Below are 17,982 nucleotides of genomic sequence, written 5' to 3'. Positions count from 1 at the left end.
ACAGAATGAAAAGAGCCTGTCAATCAGACCCAGTATCATTACCATCAACTTTCTAAGAAACCAGTGGAGCCTACAGGAAGTCACTGCAGCTTTAAATAGAGCCAGGCTAGCTGTTTCCCCCTGTTTCCAGTCTTTGTGCTAAGCTAAGCTAAGCAGCTGCTGGAACCAGCACAAGTGTAGTCTGATCAGCAACTACAGCTGGTTTGTGTCTGTCCATCACCCACAAGGTGGTCCCCTGTCACTGCCATGCATTGTTTAAGCGTGTCGGTGGGGTTGACACTCAGATTGGATTATCAGGTCATGTGTAATACCTTAAACAAATGGTCTTTTTTAAAACAATCATTCATGCATTGCTGTAAATGTGCCAAAAACACTAGTTTTGGTTATGGTACTTACGCTAGAACCTATAAACCAAACCTCCATTAATAACACCTATATGTCATCAATAACGTCTGATCATATATCATTAATTTCCTTATTGATTGATGACGTGTGTGCCGTTGCGCACAAGGCGTGTCCGCCCTGCGTCTGACGTCACGGGGCTTGTTTTGGAGGAAGTGGACGCAGCTCGGCTAACAGCAGCTAGCACGTTAGCTTCAGAGGAAAAGCCAGCGTCAACGGGAGCGGGGCTGAAACGGACCATTGTACCGACCCGCCTTCTGCTTTACACACACCGGCGGCGGCAGTGTCGATAAGCAGAGTTAGCTGCGAGGCCAGCCGGCGGAGATTATTCGGCTGTCGACGCTGTGAAGGTGTTGTTTTCTCACGGCAGACATTTGTAGGAGCCGTTAGCCTGCTAGCTAGCCTGCGCGTTAGCTAACGCTTCCAACCGAGGCAGAGGAAAAGTCCACTTTTGACATTTTTCTACCGCAGGATCGTCGCCCAGGTTGGTTTGTGGTGGCTTTAGTTATTGTTTTTTACTCACTATATATGCTAACGGCGCGGCTGTCGTTAACTAAGATTCACATTTGTTATTAAAGCTTCATCAGCTAACTAAACGTTAGCTTAAATTAAGAAGTGTCACTGCTGTGGTGAGTGTTGGTGGACACGGCATCTTTTGCTGATTTTGAGAGATTTAGCATCTAATAATGATACTTTCCCCACCAGATCTATAATAAATCTTTAATTTGTTAGTATGTCGTTAGTTTTCCAGCATCCGATCTCCAAATGTAGTGTTTGTTCTGCCTTGCTAGCCCCTTTTACAAGTGTGTTTGATGTTTTTGTGGACATCAGTAAACATGTTGAGACAGGACACCGCTGCAGTTTCAACAGTGGAAACACTAACTCCCACACAGGCCGACAGGTTGATCATATTTATGGATTATACCGGTGTATGTGTGCGGAATGCAAGTCCAGCATTTGCTGTGCTAATCACGCCTGCCAAGTCATGGTTCCGTTAGTCCTGTGTTTTAAAACCATGTGATCAGTCCCTGACACAGTGTCATGGGGTGCAGATTATGAGAGCCGCACCGATAGCTCTGTGCTAGTTTCACCTCATAACAGCCCCTGAAATAGACTCGATATGTGGCCGTAAACATGGAGTGATGAGCGGATAAAACCTGCTGCTGCTCTTTTTCTTCTTTTTTAAAAAAAAAAAAAAAAAAAGATCTAACCTGAGTTGAATGAGGAGAATTAAAAAAACCCATCTGCAACAGGGTTTGGACTTTGGTCATTACAGCTGTTGGAAGTGGTTTGTTATTACAAAGCTCACTCAGCCAAGGCCAGAAAGGCTTGTCGATGTGTTTGATGGGAATTATTGATCAGCCATGGATTTTAGCACGAAAGATCATCTGATGTGCTTCTTCATCGATAAACAGAAATTGAGATGCACTTGCATTGATTTTTTTCCATCAAGGAGGGCAGTGACATTATGTGAAAAGACAATGGAGGGGGGTGAATTTAGAGATCATTATAAGATCGTTGATCTTATCGAGAGCTGAGGATAATGGCAGGAGGAGCTATAATCAGTGCATGTAGTTTTCCACATTTAACAAATGAGATGTCGGAGCTTTTAATTTGTAGTTTTACTCGAATCTGAAGGTGTGTATGAAGGTAATGATTAAAGGAGAAATGCAGACCTCAGCTGGGAAGTCATCATGATGCACTACAGTACAGACATGTAATGATTAACGCGACGTATGTTCAATATGTGTCTGAGAACTACGTGTTCGTTCTGTTTCTGTTTTCAGTTCATTGTTATGTTCAGTTTATAAATGCACAAGAGTTGTAACTTGAGAATGAAACAATGCAGGGTTGTTTTTTTCCCATTGAGTGTTTTATCAGCGGCATGAATATCACAAAATCTGTGTCTTCTCAGCTCAACAACTCTGATACTTCATTGTTCAACGTATTTTGTAGAGGAGAATAAAAAGCGCGGTGAATTGTTCCTTTCATGAATTGTATTTCGATGCAATGCAGCGAATTGTTATACGCCTGTTATTGTATTATTCTGTCTTTGTCAAGCGAAGGGAAGTCAAGTATAAGAGACTTGGTTTCACTCCTGATGGTCCCGTTGCTCTGGACGCACGCAGACGTTATCATCTTTAAGTGAGACCTGTAGATCCGCATCAGAAGGGTCATCACAAGGGCACGGCCGTATCTATCTGGTTTTCTGTCCTTTCTAATCTACTTTGTTGTCTTCGCAGCTGTGGCACAATGACGTCAAGGAAGAAAGTACTACTCAAAGTCATCATCCTGGGAGACTCCGGGTGAGTGATCAGGCTTTTCTCCTTATCGTTTTTCCTTTTCTCCTCATTGTTGTCCCATCCCTTCAGCTGTGAGGCTCTGGTACAACAATAAGGAGAAAAGCCTGACGGTTCACTCTAAAGAAAACACTTAACTTTGGGGGGGGGTTTGAATCCAGACTGATGATAATGTGCTCACTTCAATACAGCAAGCAGGGAGCTATTTTTGTGCTTCGATTCCTCACGGTGACTTTTGCTGTTTCTCATCTTTCTGCCCATCATGCTGTGAATGCAGTTCTGATTTTTCTTTTTGTTTGTTTCTCGCCAGAGTTGGAAAGACCTCACTGATGAACCAGTATGTGAATAAGAAGTTCAGTAACCAGTACAAAGCCACAATAGGTGCTGATTTCCTGACGAAAGAAGTCATGGTGGATGACAGACTTGTCACAATGCAGGTACTGAGGGGAAAAACACGACAATGCCACAGTGGCTCGCTCTCATTGAGCAACACCTACCACATCTATAACAATTACAAAATACAGAAAAAGATAATAAAATGTTTTGATATGAGGAAAAAACTTATTAACTGTTTTTAATGGTGGAACACTTTGAAAAGATATTATTTCTATGCATTACTTTTCTGTACAAGCAATTCATTAAAACATTTATCATGTTTACTTTAAATGACCAATTAAGGAAAACACATTTTGAAGGCTTTAACTTTAAAATAACTACAATTAATTTGTAACCGGCATGTTTAATTCAACCCCAGAAGGATCAATACGGCCCACCTGTTAAAACTATTAAAGATGGCCAGTCTGTTACTTGAACTCACTACTGTAAACTCTTGGTTAGTTGAGTTCAGGCTGAAAATAAACTTAAGTTTAACTTGATTAACAGAGCTGGATAACTTTACTTTCCTTTGGCCGTAGCAACAAAGCTATGTTGTTTTTTACACAAACATCATTATGACCAGTGATGCTGGATTAAAAAGTCATTTTTAAAAGGCAAAAACCAAAAATATCTCAATGATGAACACAAACATCAACAAAAATCCTTCATTTTCTGACAAGTGTCTTGTATTTTACCTCTCTGGCTCTGGATTTCATCATTAACGGTGTAAGCACAGGTAATTAGGGAGATCTGGTTAAAGTGAACCACGTAAACACTGCAGTCAAAGTATTACTCTAATCTCTTAATGTACGATAATCTGATTATTTTGTGCCTGTTGACACACCATCTCTTCTCCTCCTCTCTGTCTCAGATTTGGGACACGGCGGGTCAGGAGAGGTTCCAGTCCTTAGGCGTAGCGTTCTACCGCGGAGCAGACTGCTGCGTCCTGGTTTTTGACGTGACGGCACCCAACACCTTCAAGACTCTAGACAGCTGGAGGGACGAGTTCTTGATCCAGGCCAGCCCTCGAGACCCGGAGAATTTCCCCTTCGTGGTGCTGGGCAACAAGATCGACTTGGAGAACAGACAGGTGGGTCCAGACCATCACATTTCTGCTTGGGTGCCGTAATCTGCCTGAAAATGCTGTTCAGACTTTAAAGTAATGGAGGAATTTTAAAAGGACTTTCCTCCTTTTGTGGTCCAGGTAACAACCAAGCGAGCACAGGCTTGGTGTCAGAGCAAGAACAACATCCCATATTTCGAAACCAGCGCGAAGGAGGCAATCAACGTGGAGCAGGCCTTCCAGACTATTGCACGCAACGCCCTTAAACAGGTACCGGACGGCGGAGAGAGCCGGCGCCTTGTCAGCGCTGAGAAATAACATTTTCCAGCTCAAGTTTCTGTGGAAGCTGTGGAATGCCACTCAACTCACTTGTCTCATTTCAGGAGACCGAGGTGGAGTTGTACAACGAGTTCCCGGAGCCGATAAAGCTGGACAGGAACGAGCGAGCCAAGCCGTCAGCCGAGACCTGCAGCTGCTGAGGACTCCGAGGATCCTCGGGGGGGCAGGGGGGGTCGTCACTGCCCTCGCTACCCTGTCTTGCCTTGTCTATATACCCCCGTTCCCATGGCCCACTGTGTTGATCCCTAATGCCCGACATACAAGCAGCATCCCACTCATAGAGTATACTACGACACACAGAAACATGCTGCACTCACTTCCTTATGTATACAAAACACACATTTTATATAAAATACGAGTCTCCTAGCCCAAAGAACACCTTAAGGAAACATGATGGAATTTACTTGTATGATGCTTATTAACTTCCCAGTGTTTCCCCATGTACTTCTTCATGGCAGTGGTGCTTTGGGTTTATCTCATTTTAGGTTCCATGTACTATATCGCTGCTTTGACACCCAGTTTTGGTTCTAACTGCTTTTATTTGGATACTTAAAGTGGTAAATGGAAGCATTAGCTCTATACATGTTTGTGTTGACGAGTAAAGTTGAAAAAGTTTTGTTGGTTTTTCTTTTAAATCTCGAGTTTCTTTAGCAGCGGTGGTTGTTTTCTTTACTTTACAGGCCGCCGCTGCTGCATGAACTGAAGAAACACCGCTCCCCCAGTTTTACTCATTTGTGTTGTGGCTAAAATTTGTTTCACTCAAAAATACTTGTTACCTCATGCAACCTTATGTAAACGGACAGGGAGTCAGAAGTGAAGTAGTGAGGAAGGTGCATGTGTGGTCACATTAATAAGCTGCCTGCTGACTGACTTTAATTGGCACAGAATTGAAAAAGCAGTTCCACGACAAATGTGTGCAGATTTCTCTTTTTTTTTTTTTGTTGTTGTTGTCATCCACAATAACTTTAGACTCGTTCAGGCATCTCGTTTTGGAGCCGCAATAAATGCAGTTGTAGCTCAGGTTGGGGACATCGTGTGAATCCAGACCCAGCGCCCTGATGTTCGTGCTGTCCCTGATACGCTATTCGCTGTTCCACCACTGGGGAGACGGAGGTTTCGTCTTTGTAATTAATTAATCTCTGTGCAACATGTGACGAGGGAGTGAATCAGATCCAGGCAGCGCGTCATTCTACCTGATAGTCGTGGAGAAGAGGGTTTTTCTCAAGTATAAATATCATTCATAACTGAGAACTATTAGCTAGTACCTTTCTTTTTACTGTCAACTATTGCAAGACTTTGTATATTTGCAAACCACTCAATCATTGCGTGGGGAAGGCAAAAAGTTGTGTTGTAAATCTCCATATCTGACTCTGCCGGTCGCTCGTGTTGGCAAACAATTTAAGTGCTTGACTTTCTTTTAACCGATCAGATCTTTAACTGTCTGTTCGTATTATGTTAAAACTTTGAAATGCATTATAGATTACAAGATAGCATACATACTGTAACTTTGAAAGAGGAAAAAAAATGTGTGGGGGGTGGTGGGGGGGGGAGTACTGGCATTCATCATTATTATATTGTTAATATGATAAATGCATAGCATCTACATTGTTTCAAAATGTCTTTGCGTTTCAAGTAATAAGGGTAATAAAAATCTTGAATAAAGCATACTGTGTTTATTTCTGATATTTATTAATAACACTTACTATCTGTGAAGTTCTTACAGTCAGAAAACACCTGAACATACCTTTATTTCAAACCTGTTGAACTAGTAAAGTGGACTAAATGAGGCCTTAATGGTCTTTTAAACAGTGCACAGTTCATTTCTTCACTTGGTTCTTTGTTTTTTGCTGGTTCCATGAAGCCACTGCTGAAGCGCTCCTGTGGACCTTCGCCGACCCGCCGCCTTGCTTTCCTTCTCGTCTTTGATGTCACGCGTGCTGGGCTCCTTCCTCTTTGAAGCACTGCTCGCCAGCCAGCTCCTCATCATCTTATTGCTGCCGGTGGGCTTGGGCTCCTGGGGGTCAAGGGTCACATTTACCAGACAGCTGACATCAGATCCAGGGTTTGTAGAGATTATTAGGAGTAACATTCAAGGTAACTTAACTAAAAAGACTTTTCTCTTCTAAATTACTAAATATTCAATTGTGAAAAATAAAGTTTACAGAATTCCTTGATACCCACAAACAATAAATATTCCCACTTCGCTGTGTATATTGTATATTCTGATCATGATTTCTATCTGGTGTGAGACGCCCGGAGACAACAAACAAATATGATGATGGAAAATGTTTTGTTCAAATATCCAAAGATTTTTTTGTTTCATCAGTGATTGTGTGGAGGAAACACTGGATTATGTTGAAAATCAAGAATTATTCAAGGAGTATTTTGGCATTCAAGCAAACCTTGAAAACATAAGAATTTTCCAAACTGAACTTAAAATACTGAAGTAAATCTGATACCCTCTTGCTGTTCAGATCCACTGGCTGAAGGCACTCTGGAGAGTTGTTGCGAGAGTTGTTTACTAGCGAAGAGACGGGATGAAAAGTCAAAATGTTTTTAGACTGGAGTAGATTCAAGGCGTCCACGGACTTCACGCTGCCAAAATTGAGCCATCTCCTGACTTCTTCCTCTCCTTCCAGGATCGCTGGCATCCTAAAACACAAGAGTGCATTAATTCAGGATTTCACAAGCACAAATAAAAGCCCAAAGTGTCCCACGTGAGCCTTCCTTACCTGTTATGGATGCTCTGCAGGTTAGGGGAAGCGTTCACAGTGATTATGCTGAATGTGTAAAGAGGTTCTCCACCACCAGGAGGAGTCCAGCAGTCAAACAGTCCGGCCATAGTCAGCAGCTTCCACCCAGTCCACTCACCTGCTGCTTCTCCTCTCTGGACAACAAGTAGCAAAGAGCAGTGGGCATAACCAGAGTGAAAATAAGCAGGTTTTATGGGTATGGTTGTCATTTTTCACACTCCTTTGCCTGGCACCAACATCAGAAGTAAAGTGAGTCTGTTTGCAGAGGAGCATGACACTGTGAGTGCTTAAAAAAAAACACCTGGTGGACATGTGCACATTTTTGCTTTGGCTCTTCTCCCACACAGGAAATTTTCAGCAGTGGTAATTTCCGCCACAGCTGCATGCTCTCTGCTTCTGTTCTGGATGAGAGCACAGGTCTGTGATACTTCTGTCGCTACAATACGAACCTCGGTCATGTCAGGGGAGGCCGCTGAAGTCGCAGGGTCCTCCTGATCCCCTGCTTTCTCCCGACCGGGTCCCCGAGTCTGAGGGAAGTATATGAAGAAAGGCTGCTTTTCTTTTTCCTGCTTCTTCCACTCATAAAACCCATCAGCCAGGATGACGCAGCGCTGTCCTTTCATCAGCGGCTCCTTTGGGGGGACGACACAGTGGTTAGACACTCCTGTGTGCATGCACCAGTGGGCAAAACATATGACACAGCTTAGCGGCGCCTCAGACTGTGCACCTTGTAAGATTTCCTTCCCAAAATACTCTCACTGCGGCAGTTGCTGGTGCTGTACTGCATCTTGCTCGGGTCGTCCTCCTTGAACCAGGAAGGCACCAGACCCCAACGCATGGAGGCCAACACACATTCATCCACAGGAGCATTCTGCAGACACACGACACATGAAGTGAACACAATATCACGAGCACCTGGACAATACAAATCTATCCAATGCAACTCTGCACTTCATACAACTAGGGCTTATTTTTATTATCGATTATCATTTTCTCGATTAATCCATCAGCTGTTTGGTCCACAAAATGTCAGAAAATCCCGACACACGTTGATCACAGAGCTCAGGGTGACGATCTCAAATGTAAGTAAGTAAGAAAAGTAAAGTTTATTTAGTATAGTTTCAGCACTTTTCACAGAACAACGTGACAAAGTGCTTTACAGGAGTAAAAGAAAATTAAAAACGAGAACATATTCCCATTTGAGAAGCTTAAATCAGAAAATATGGACATTTATTTCTTTAAAAATCACATGAAATGATAAATCCATTATTAAAATAAACAGCTGATTGATTAATAGACTGATCGTTGCAGCCTTACATAAACCTTTTAAAAGCTAAAATCTTTTAGCTCACAGTTTGTGTCCTAAAGTTACACAAGTTAACAAGTTAACTCATTGTTAGACAGGTGATGGATGCTTATCATCTTAACTATATACTTTAAATTATAACGTGCACTGCTACATAACTCCTTTACACTGTTCTCAAACTGTGTCTCATCTACTCTTATGCTTATTAAAGAGTGGCACACTCGGATGTTCTTACCTCGTCAAAGTGCCTCTGGGACAGCAGGACGGGGCTCATGGACTGGGGGCTCTTGTTGTACGAGGGTCGGTACTTGTCCGCGTCTCCATCCCTCCAGCCGGGCTGCCTCCGCCTGCCCCCCCGGTCTCTGTAGGAGCAGGCTCGGCTCACCTCGGCGGGTGCGAGAGTACAAGCGGTTCTTCCACACATTTCACGGCTAAAAGAAGTTTTTTGTCCCACCTGAGAAACGCAAGTGAAACACGGGTCAAAGGTAAGTAACGCTAGTAGCACGGTGCTAGCATGTTAGCTTAGCTGAAGTTCAGGAGACAGAGCTCTGCTTACCTGATATTTATACCTGGTAAAGTTGCTCTTATTGTGTGTATCGCTAGTGTGTTATGAGAGTGTGTGTGTGTGTGTGTGAGTGTGTTTACATCCCTGTGTATGTGTGTGTGTGTGTGTGTGTGTGTGTGTGTTTGTGTATTTGTAGCCCAGGACTAGCCCGGGCACAGCCTGGGCGTCAGTACACACGTGACTCTGTGACGCAATCACGCTCCTCCCTCCCCGTGTGCCCGAGCCAAGATGGCGGCGAAATATTTAAAACACAAACTAAACTGAATTTAACAACACGAGTTCTAAGATATTAACTTTTTTTTTTTTAAAGGAGTATTTTGATCTTTAAAACGCCAGTGAACGTAACAACACCACAACGTGCTAGTGCTAAAATAATTTCAGTGTTAGACATAAATTAAAAAAAAAAATAATAATAATAATAATATATATTTTTTTTTTTATCGCACATCGTTAATAAACGAAATTAACGTGAATACATGTATACTTACAGGTTTGTTTTTTTTTGTAATAGATCAAATTGAAATGCTCTCGGTGTGGTGTTAGCATCGGGAGCTAACCATGGGGTTGTCATGGTAACGGTAAACAGGTGGAGAGTCTGGCGGCACCGGAGTTCATACACCTGTGGACCTCGGCAGGTAAGAGGAGCACACACTTCACCATCCATGATGTCAAAGCTTTGCTTAACATGAGACAGGCTTACTGTGACGTGTGATGATTTTAAAAAAGCAGGTGATGACACTTCAAGTTTTAAAAAAAGACTTAGTGTGAGCTATGCATGCTCTGATTTGTTTTATCTCTGTGGAAAACAGTAGGATTTTAATGGGCATTTCTGTTTTGTTGGGTTATGCTTCTGGTTTTGGGCTTGTGCTCAACAGGTAACTGAAGGAAATCAGACCGAGTATCACACCCCACCTCGGGGTGTTGGGTACGAACCTGACAGGTGCAGCCAAGCTGTCTCCTGCACAGCAATTTGACCCACTTTAGGCTCCACTGCTCTTGGAGAGAGAGACTCATCTATGAGACCAGCGACCAGATATGTGTGACACCTCCACCACTGTTTTAACCCTTTCATATGCCCACAGTGTTGCTTTAACACCTTTACACTGTATGACTAAGTGCTGGACTGTGCCCTCTGCTGCAGATCGCATCCGACCGAACCATGAAGCGGAGCAAAAGAAATTCCTCCCCCTGAAGAATGAGAGGCGATGTTAGTATGGAGGCTACCAGATCCAGACAGGAGGGACACCAGGCTGCTGATGGACGCTGCACACCGTGTCCAGACAGCGGTGAGAGACGGAGGGGAGCACGGGAAACACTATCATTATCTGGGGAACACCAAGGACCACACAGATAGAACTGAAAATAATCAATTATTAACCAAAGTGTGAGTAACACGTGTTAATTTATGTTTTCATACTGTTAAAATTTACAGACTGGGCCTTTAATTTAAGGGGAAATTGTGGGACCCATTTTCTAAACTGAGAGATGTATCACCTCACACCTCTTAAAAGGACTGCGTTCATTCATGGAGTCGGCTTATAGATCACGAGCGCTGAATTAATCATGAGGTCAAGCTCAGGACAGAGCGGCAAATGTTTGAACTCGGGGGGCCTTAATATTAAAGTTTCATGACTTTGCTCTTTTTGGCTCCAAGCTGAAGACGTCAGGCTTTAAGCTTTAGTTACACCGTCTTTGACATTGGCTGTATTACTTATATTTGACTTATGTTTTATGCATTTGGGCACATCTCTTATTCATCAGCCAATTTGTGGGCATTTTATATATATATAATAGACGCAAATGTAATGTTGCAGAAGACAGAAGAAGATAATATCCATAATAAACCAAAAGCTAAATCCATAATCATTTGACCAACTATAACATGAAAACAGAAACGACCACAAGCGCTGACAGCTGAGTTTAAAATGTTTATCTGGAAATGTAAACATATTTCATATCATATATAGGTGTGTGTTTCCAAAAGAATAATGCTGAAGTGAAGTACAGATACTCGAAAAACACAGTACAGTGCATCCCTGGATTAACAAATATAAAAACAATATAAAACAATATAAATCACCTTTCGGTACCTTTGAACGCTGCATAATTTGCAGAGTGAATTTTATTTTTGATACTTTAAGTATTTTTTCTGGTAATAATAATAAGTACTTTTACTCAAGTAGAAATCAGACTTCAGACTTTTACCTCTAACAGAGTATTTTTACACTGTGTGTTACTTTTATGTACCCAAAGGATCTGAGTATGTTTGTGTGTGTGTGTGTGTGTGTGTTAGCTGCACCTCCTGAGGACAAAGTTCGCCACAGTTTCGTCAGCCTGCCTGGTCCTAACCCAGAGAGACTGAGGACAGCCAAGGCCCTTGCTGACAAAGCTGTTAAGGTCAGTTAACATTTCTGGTGGTCACATAAAATAAATATCCGACTGTTCCACGAAGCCGTCCGTTGTTCAGGTGTCTGCTTTCACTCCTCTCAGATGCATAAAGTGTTCTCTGTCCAGGGCCCTTACCCTGTCATCAGGGCAGCACTGAGGGCCAGAGGCTGGGTCGAGCAGCGAACGCACCGCCCAAACCACCAGGGTCACCAGCGCCACAGCGACGAGGGCAGAGCCAGCTCTAACGATGCTGGGGACAGCGATGATGATGAAGGTGAGCCAGATGCAAGTGTGCCTGTTCTTCTTCCTTCTAAGTGTCCGTAAATATCTCTCTGATGATTGATGGTTAACATCGCTCCTCCTCCTCAGACAACTCAGACGACGTCAAAAGACATCAGGATCCAGATGGACTTCACGATCTCATGGTAACACTTTGTTTGTGGCTGTAGGTTTTAAAGTTAAAGTTATTTAAGGTTACAGTCTTGAAGATGTTTAGTTAAATAAGAGTCTGTTAAGTCACAATCAGAATGAGTCTGTGGCTCTGGTGTTTCTATGAGGTCACTTTTGTTTGGTCTTTATTATGCAGTCAAACAGAACAGGTGTGAGAGCAAAACTTTTTATTCCAAGTGAAATAATTAAAAGTGTATTAGTCCAAATCCAAATAGTTTTGAATCCAGACATGTTGAAGCCAAAAGTTTTACTTGATGTTGAGCTGAATCTCCGGGGGCAGGACCAGAAAGGTGTGAGACAGCTGACCTTCAGGTCGACTGGCCAATAGAAACAGAATCAGAATCAGAATCAGAATTACTTTAATAATCCCCAGGGGGAAATTGCTTTTTGTTACACACAGCTCCAAAAGAATAAGAATAAATTTCAAACACGAAAGTAATAATAATGGTAATAATGGTAATAATAATAATAATGATACAAATAATACCACTACTACTAATAATAATATATAACAACATGTACACTCAGAGTGAGGAGCTGTATTATAACGTGACTTACATCAGTGTTATTCAGCGAAATTCAGCTCAACAGCAAGCAAAACTTTTAGATTCAGAACGTTTGGATTTGCAAGCAAAGCTTTTGGATTTGTGTCAGTACCTTTTGAATCACAGCTTTTTCTTGCAATAAGGCATTTTTACACTGCAGCAGCAATAGTTTTGCATAGTAAAGATACTAAAGTGACTTCACACTTTTGTCTACGGTTTCTGTGAGCACTGCGAGGAAACGATTCCTGTGGCCGAACAAAGATCAGTGTTTCACAGTCTGTAGATACTACAGACCATGAAAAAGAAACAAATTCTATGTTTAGATGAAGACAAACAGTTAAAACTATCAGCACGGACACTGTTCAGATCCAAAAACACACCTGCAGTTACCACTTATGTCCTTAGGGGCCGCCAAAGAGAGCCAAATGGAAATCTTCGAGATTGTTACTTTAAATTTCAGCAGATTCAGCTCATTCTGTCTCTTTTCTAACTCCACAGTCTCGCCTGGTAAGGAATGAAATGGTTAATTTCCATTGGACGAACCGCAGAGACGCCATCAACACCAACAGCCTGCACAAAGAACAGATTACCAATCATTTTGCGAAGGCAGGCAGCTTTTCCACCAAGGTACTGTAAATGTGTGTTCTCTTATTATTTCTTACAGCAAAAGCTGGTTCCTGTGTCATGTCCACCACCAACACTGGCCTTTGCTCTAATAGGTGGGGCTGTGTGTGAACTTGAGGAACCTGCACTGGTTTGATTCAGCCGACCCCGACACCTTCTTCCCCCGCTGTTACAGACTAGGCGCACAGGATGAGAAGCATGCTTTCATCGGTCAGATCTGACTTCTCAGCTCATCAAACTACATCACACTGATCTCTTCCCTATGTATTTGCCCTCAGACAAAGCTTAGAGCCTCTCTGCCTCTGTCCTTTGTGTAGAGGACTACAGGAGGACGGCCTGCACCAGTCTCTTGAAGTACGTTGTGGCGAGCGAGCAGGATGTTCGGGGAGAGGGAACGAGCCACAACATTCAGGCTGTTCAGGGTAATGCCATCTGTCTGATGACTCAGTGAGGCTGAATAAAGAGAGAGACATCTCTTTCTTATTCCACCACCCCAATCCGACATAATTACTGTAATGGTCATTTTAATGGCCTCCAAAAAAACAACTGGCAACTGGTTTGCCTTCAAGAACATCTGTGCTCATCTGCTGCTGGTTTATTGGAGCTGAGAGAAAATCAGAGATGCAGCCTTTGTCAGTAACTGTGGAGCATAAAGATATCAGGGAGGCCAGCTCGCTAAACATTTTGAAAATAAAGCTAAAACTTAACTTTAGCCTTAAACTAGCGATGAATGTATGAATGTATTTTCTATTTCTGGACTTATTTTATTATTCAATGGGTTTTATCCTCATTTTTATATCATGCATTCTATCTATTTTTACATTTATTTTTACTTTGTTTTATTATTCATTTAATTTCTGGTTTTATTTTCCATCTTATGTTACATGAATGTCTTTAATACATTTTTATATTCTTTCTATGTCTATTTTCATGTGAGGCACTTGGTGTATGTGAAATTTTTGCTGTAAAACACATGTTGCATTTCATTTAAAGTTTATTATCATTGTTATTATCATTGTTATTATTATTATTATTAGTAGTAGTAGTACTGTTGTTGTTATTGTTATCATTGTTATTATTGATCTCAGATCAGAGGAAACGAAGCAAACGGCGATCCAGACCAGTCGTCCTTCCCCAAATGATTGACAGCGCACTCAGAGTGTGTCAGGATTTCCTGGAGAGTCGGGAGCATTGTGACATAGACATCAGTCTGGAGACACCACAAACACTTACAAAGGAGGAGTGGGCAGAGTTTATTGATAGTTACTACCTTGTTGTTAAGTGAGTATAGTGTGTGTGTGTGTGTGTGTGTGTGTGTGTGTGTGTGTGAGAGAGAGAGATGTGTGTCACCACAGTCCGTCCCTCTCTCTGGTTCCTCGCTCAGTGGCGGAGCAGAGATCGAGAACAGTGATCACTACGTGACCCGCTGTGAGGCCATGCTGCAGAGGCTGGTGGAGGTCAGTCCACAGCTGGACATAGACGGCATTCACAACATCTGGATCATCAAACCTGGAGCCAAGTCCAGGGGCAGAGGTGAGAAGTCAGACCCTGTCAGTCACTTCATACCATCAGACCAGCCACAGCTCTAACTGGCCTGCTTCGCCTTTTAGGTATCAAATGTGCCAAGCGTCTGGATCAGATCCTCAGACTGGTGGACGGTGACCCCACCCTAATCAAGGAAAGCAAGTGGGTGGTGCAGAAGTACCTGGAGCGGCCCTTGCTGGTCCACGGCACCAAATTTGACGTGCGGCAGTGGTTCCTGGTCACCGACTGGAACCCTCTGACCGTGTGGTTCTATAAAAAGTGCTACTTGCGCTTTTCCACGCAGCCTTACACGCTAGATACACTGGACAGGTGAGGCAGAGATACTGTTGAAGGGAGGGAGGGGGTGAAGATTAAAGAAAGAAGCAGATGTGAAACCAGATGAACGTTAAGTTTGAAAAAAGTGGAAGTGAGAGAAAGATACAAAGTAAGGGTAACCCAGCGTACGGTTGTGCCGGTCAGTTCTGGGAGATAACTGTCTGGGTATATACCTCTGGGTATATTTAAATCTCTGTATTTGCTGTTCTGGATATTAGTAACATTCAAATCAACCCCAAACCTTGAAATTGCTACTAAAACACCTGCCAACATTCAAGAATATACAAGCGTCCTCCTGTAACCTCTTAGAATCATAGATGTCACGGCTGCCTGATTACTTTACATGTCTAATTTTGCGCTTCGCAATCAGATTTTTGTGTTTTTATACCTGTTACTATCAATGAGTCAATCAATCTTTATTTATAAAGCACCAATCTATAGTAAATGTTATCTCAAGATACTTTACATAAAGAGCAGGCCAAAGGAGACCCTACGATTCAAAAAGTCAAAATTAAGGATTCAAGAATCTCCACATGAGCAAGCATCAGACGGCAATGGTGAGAAAAACTGCCTTTTTGATGGGAAGAAACCTCGAACAGAAGTTAGAGGAAGAAGAAGAAGATACCAAGTTAGTAACAGCATTAAAGGGATATGTAGCGTACAGATGGGGAGGTAGAGGAGGAGAGAGGAGCCCAGTGCATCATGGGAAGTCTCCCAGCAGTCTAAGCCTATAGCAGCATAACCAGGGGCTGGTCCAAGGCCCTAAACTATAAACTTTTAGCCGACTCTTAAACGTAGAGAGAGTTTCTGCCTCCTGAACCCAAACTGGAGGAAGGTTCAACAGAGGAGGAGCGTGACAGTAGAAAGCTCTGGAGACTTTAGGATCCACAAGTAAGCTGCATTCTGGGAGTGCAGAGCTCTGGTGGGGTAATAAGGTATTATGAGCTCTGTAAGATTTGATGGTGCCTGACTATTGGGGGCTTTGTATGTGAGGAGTAATTAAAAGTGTCTTTGTCTGACCACATGGTAAATATTACTATAGCCAAAGAGAAGATTCATTAGAGGTGGTGTGCAGTAACAGACGTGTGACGTTTCTCTTATGGTGTCGTCTGTCACCACTGATTTCCTCTCCCGTGTCTCTCTTTACGTCGTCCTCTCAGCTCCGTCCACCTGTGCAATAACTCCATCCAGAAGCACCTGAGGCCCTCCAAGCATCGCCACCGAGGTGTCCCCGCAGACAACATGTGGTCGGACGACCAGTTCAGAGCCTTCCTGTCCAGCCAGGGCCGGGAGGCTCAGTGGCAGACTGTGGTTGTCCCGGGCATGAAGAGAGCTTTGATCCACACACTGCAGACGGCTCAGGATCTGATGGAGTCACGCAAAAACACATTTGAGCTCTACGGTGCCGACTTCATGTTAGGTAGGATGGGACCACTGTGAATGACGTCACAGTATTTTATACAGCCTGCATTAGCTTATGCTTAAAACAGCTTTTTCAAGTACTCAGAGCATTTAACTCTAACTTAAATCATATTTTAATATCTTTTAGGGAAAAGCTATTTGGTGTGTGTAGGTTTATGTTGGAAAGAAGATGTTTAATGTTATATTTGTATTTGACATATTATTTTGACCCAAACCATCGTCTGTTCCTAAATGTAACCAAGAAGTTTTACTCCCAAACCAAACTGTGACTGAAAAACTGATAATAATAAAAGAAAATTGAAATATATGTTAACAAACACATTTGAACCCTTTTCCTCTGAATCATAGTCCCATAACTAAACCATTCACTACCACACCCTCATTAAACTAAATGTGTATCGTTCTTTATACAGTTTGACCAGATCGGGTCTAAACACCTGAATAGTCGCCTGTTTGGCCATATTTTTTACTATGAAAACAAAGGGAAGTTGATTCATTTGTTCCTTTGTGTTTCTCAGGTCACGACCTGCGTCCATGGCTGATAGAAATCAATGCCAGTCCCACCATGGCTCCCTCCACCCCCGTGACAGCCCGTCTCTGTACCGCCGTGCAGGAAGACACATTACGAGTCGTCCTGGACCGAAGAGCAGACCGCTCTGCAAACACTGGAGACTTCCAGCTCATCTATAGACAGGTGAGGAAGAGGTTTTCCCTTCAGGCCACAGTGTGCGTTTAGCCTTAAATTATGAGTTTGACTTGGTTGAAGTACTTTAAATGTCACTGTTGGTCTCTAGGCAGCAGTGGAAGTGCCACAGTACGTAGGAGTCAATCTACTTGTTGAAGGCCTCAAGATCAAATGTCCCTGCCCACTTCCTCCGCTGAGGTCCTCCAACCGCTCAGCACCAAAACACCGGGGCCCCGGCAGGGAGAGGGAACCTGCAGCAGACAAAGTAAAGCCGCTACCTAAGATGTTACTGAAGAGTGCAGAGACTCGGCTCAAAAACACCAACAGCGGGCCTCCGTCTCTTCCTCTTCCTCTTCCTCTTCCTCTACCTCTTCCTCTACCTCATGAGCCACCTGTGCCCGTCCCCATTGAAACCCTCACGCTCCACCTGCCAACGACTGTGAATAGCTCTGTCCACCTGCCCGTCTGTGCCCAGTCCCACTCCATATTTTCGTGGAAGAGGAGGCCAGAGCTGTCAAAAATGTGCTCAGAGAAGATGTCTGTACCCTGCGGCACAGAAAAGCACCGGAGTCTTTCTTTGCCTGTAGAGATCACCGTTTCAAAAGAGTCCAGACCAGCAGCCACCAGCACAGTGAGTGCCTAAAAACATAAATAAAGTCAAAGTACTGGAACAGATTTCCATGGCTCACTTTCTTTTATAGTTTGTATTTAGATTTAATAAGTTGGTGTAACACAACAGTTACTGTACATAATCCACAGAACAAGTTGTCAACAATTCCCTTGTAGATTAAAGGGACTAGTTCATGTTATTAAATGTTCACAGTAAAGTGTTTGGAGGGAAACTGTTTCAGTTACTGTTGAATAAATGACCTGTGAGCATCGGAACAAAATCCCTCCATTATGTT

At 42.9% G+C, this 17,982-nt stretch overlaps 3 protein-coding genes across 4 annotated transcripts; 2 read left to right on the top strand and 1 right to left on the bottom strand.

The window, feature by feature from the left end:
• The first annotated feature begins 567 nt into the window (after positions 1 to 567).
• rab7a (RAB7a, member RAS oncogene family) lies at positions 568 to 6,141 on the top strand. The gene is made up of 6 exons (XM_070838959.1): positions 568 to 886; positions 2,646 to 2,708; positions 3,013 to 3,139; positions 3,949 to 4,167; positions 4,282 to 4,410; positions 4,524 to 6,141. Exons 2-6 carry the CDS (start codon positions 2,656 to 2,658, stop codon positions 4,617 to 4,619), a joined length of 624 nt encoding a protein of 207 aa, XP_070695060.1. The 5' UTR covers positions 568 to 886; positions 2,646 to 2,655; the 3' UTR covers positions 4,620 to 6,141.
• Positions 6,142 to 6,188: 47 nt separating this feature from the next.
• hmces (5-hydroxymethylcytosine binding, ES cell specific) lies at positions 6,189 to 9,260 on the bottom strand. Of its 2 annotated transcripts, none has more exons than XM_070838940.1 (7): positions 9,095 to 9,260; positions 8,774 to 8,992; positions 7,960 to 8,103; positions 7,682 to 7,864; positions 7,212 to 7,366; positions 6,939 to 7,131; positions 6,189 to 6,493 (listed from the first exon to the last, which is right to left on the bottom strand). In XM_070838940.1, exons 2-7 carry the CDS (start codon positions 8,960 to 8,962, stop codon positions 6,305 to 6,307), a joined length of 1,053 nt encoding a protein of 350 aa, XP_070695041.1. In that variant the 5' UTR covers positions 8,963 to 8,992; positions 9,095 to 9,260; the 3' UTR covers positions 6,189 to 6,304. The 2 variants fall into 2 exon arrangements, with proteins under 2 accessions (XP_070695041.1, XP_070695050.1); XM_070838949.1 differs by having other exon boundaries at positions 9,108 to 9,260.
• A 1,056-nt stretch (positions 9,261 to 10,316) lies between these two features.
• On the top strand, positions 10,317 to 17,720 carry LOC139220345 (tubulin monoglycylase TTLL3-like). The gene is made up of 13 exons (XM_070852429.1): positions 10,317 to 10,389; positions 11,397 to 11,500; positions 11,594 to 11,765; positions 11,861 to 11,916; positions 12,985 to 13,113; positions 13,206 to 13,320; positions 13,428 to 13,532; positions 14,199 to 14,391; positions 14,495 to 14,643; positions 14,721 to 14,964; positions 16,131 to 16,390; positions 16,911 to 17,086; positions 17,187 to 17,720. The coding sequence occupies exons 1-13, from the start codon at positions 10,317 to 10,319 to the stop codon at positions 17,718 to 17,720; spliced, it is 2,310 nt and encodes a 769-aa protein (XP_070708530.1).
• The last annotated feature ends 262 nt before the right edge of the window (positions 17,721 to 17,982 follow it).

Source organism: Pempheris klunzingeri, chromosome 2 (genome assembly GCF_042242105.1).
Source record: "Pempheris klunzingeri isolate RE-2024b chromosome 2, fPemKlu1.hap1, whole genome shotgun sequence".
Lineage (NCBI taxonomy): Eukaryota > Metazoa > Chordata > Actinopteri > Acropomatiformes > Pempheridae > Pempheris > Pempheris klunzingeri.
Note: the sequence above shows the minus strand (reverse complement) of the source record. Positions and strands in the feature narration are given on the sequence as shown.

Coding starts and splice junctions, on each gene's coding strand:
- hmces (XM_070838940.1), bottom strand. CDS start 8,962: ATGTGTGGAAGAACCGCTTGTACTCTCGCACCCGCCGAGGTGAGCCGA. Junction 7,865..7,959: donor TGGGAAGGAAATCTTACAAG/GTGCACAGTCTG, acceptor GTCCCCCCAAAG/GAGCCGCTGATGAAAGGACA. Junction 7,367..7,681: donor CCTCCCCTGACATGACCGAG/GTTCGTATTGTA, acceptor CTTGTTGTCCAG/AGAGGAGAAGCAGCAGGTGA.
- rab7a (XM_070838959.1), top strand. CDS start 2,656: ATGACGTCAAGGAAGAAAGTACTACTCAAAGTCATCATCCTGGGAGAC. Junction 2,709..3,012: donor ATCATCCTGGGAGACTCCGG/GTGAGTGATCAG, acceptor GTTTCTCGCCAG/AGTTGGAAAGACCTCACTGA. Junction 4,168..4,281: donor TCGACTTGGAGAACAGACAG/GTGGGTCCAGAC, acceptor TTTGTGGTCCAG/GTAACAACCAAGCGAGCACA.
- LOC139220345 (XM_070852429.1), top strand. CDS start 10,317: ATGGAGGCTACCAGATCCAGACAGGAGGGACACCAGGCTGCTGATGGA. Junction 10,390..11,396: donor CACACCGTGTCCAGACAGCG/GTGAGAGACGGA, acceptor TGTGTGTGTTAG/CTGCACCTCCTGAGGACAAA. Junction 13,321..13,427: donor TGAGAAGCATGCTTTCATCG/GTCAGATCTGAC, acceptor TCCTTTGTGTAG/AGGACTACAGGAGGACGGCC.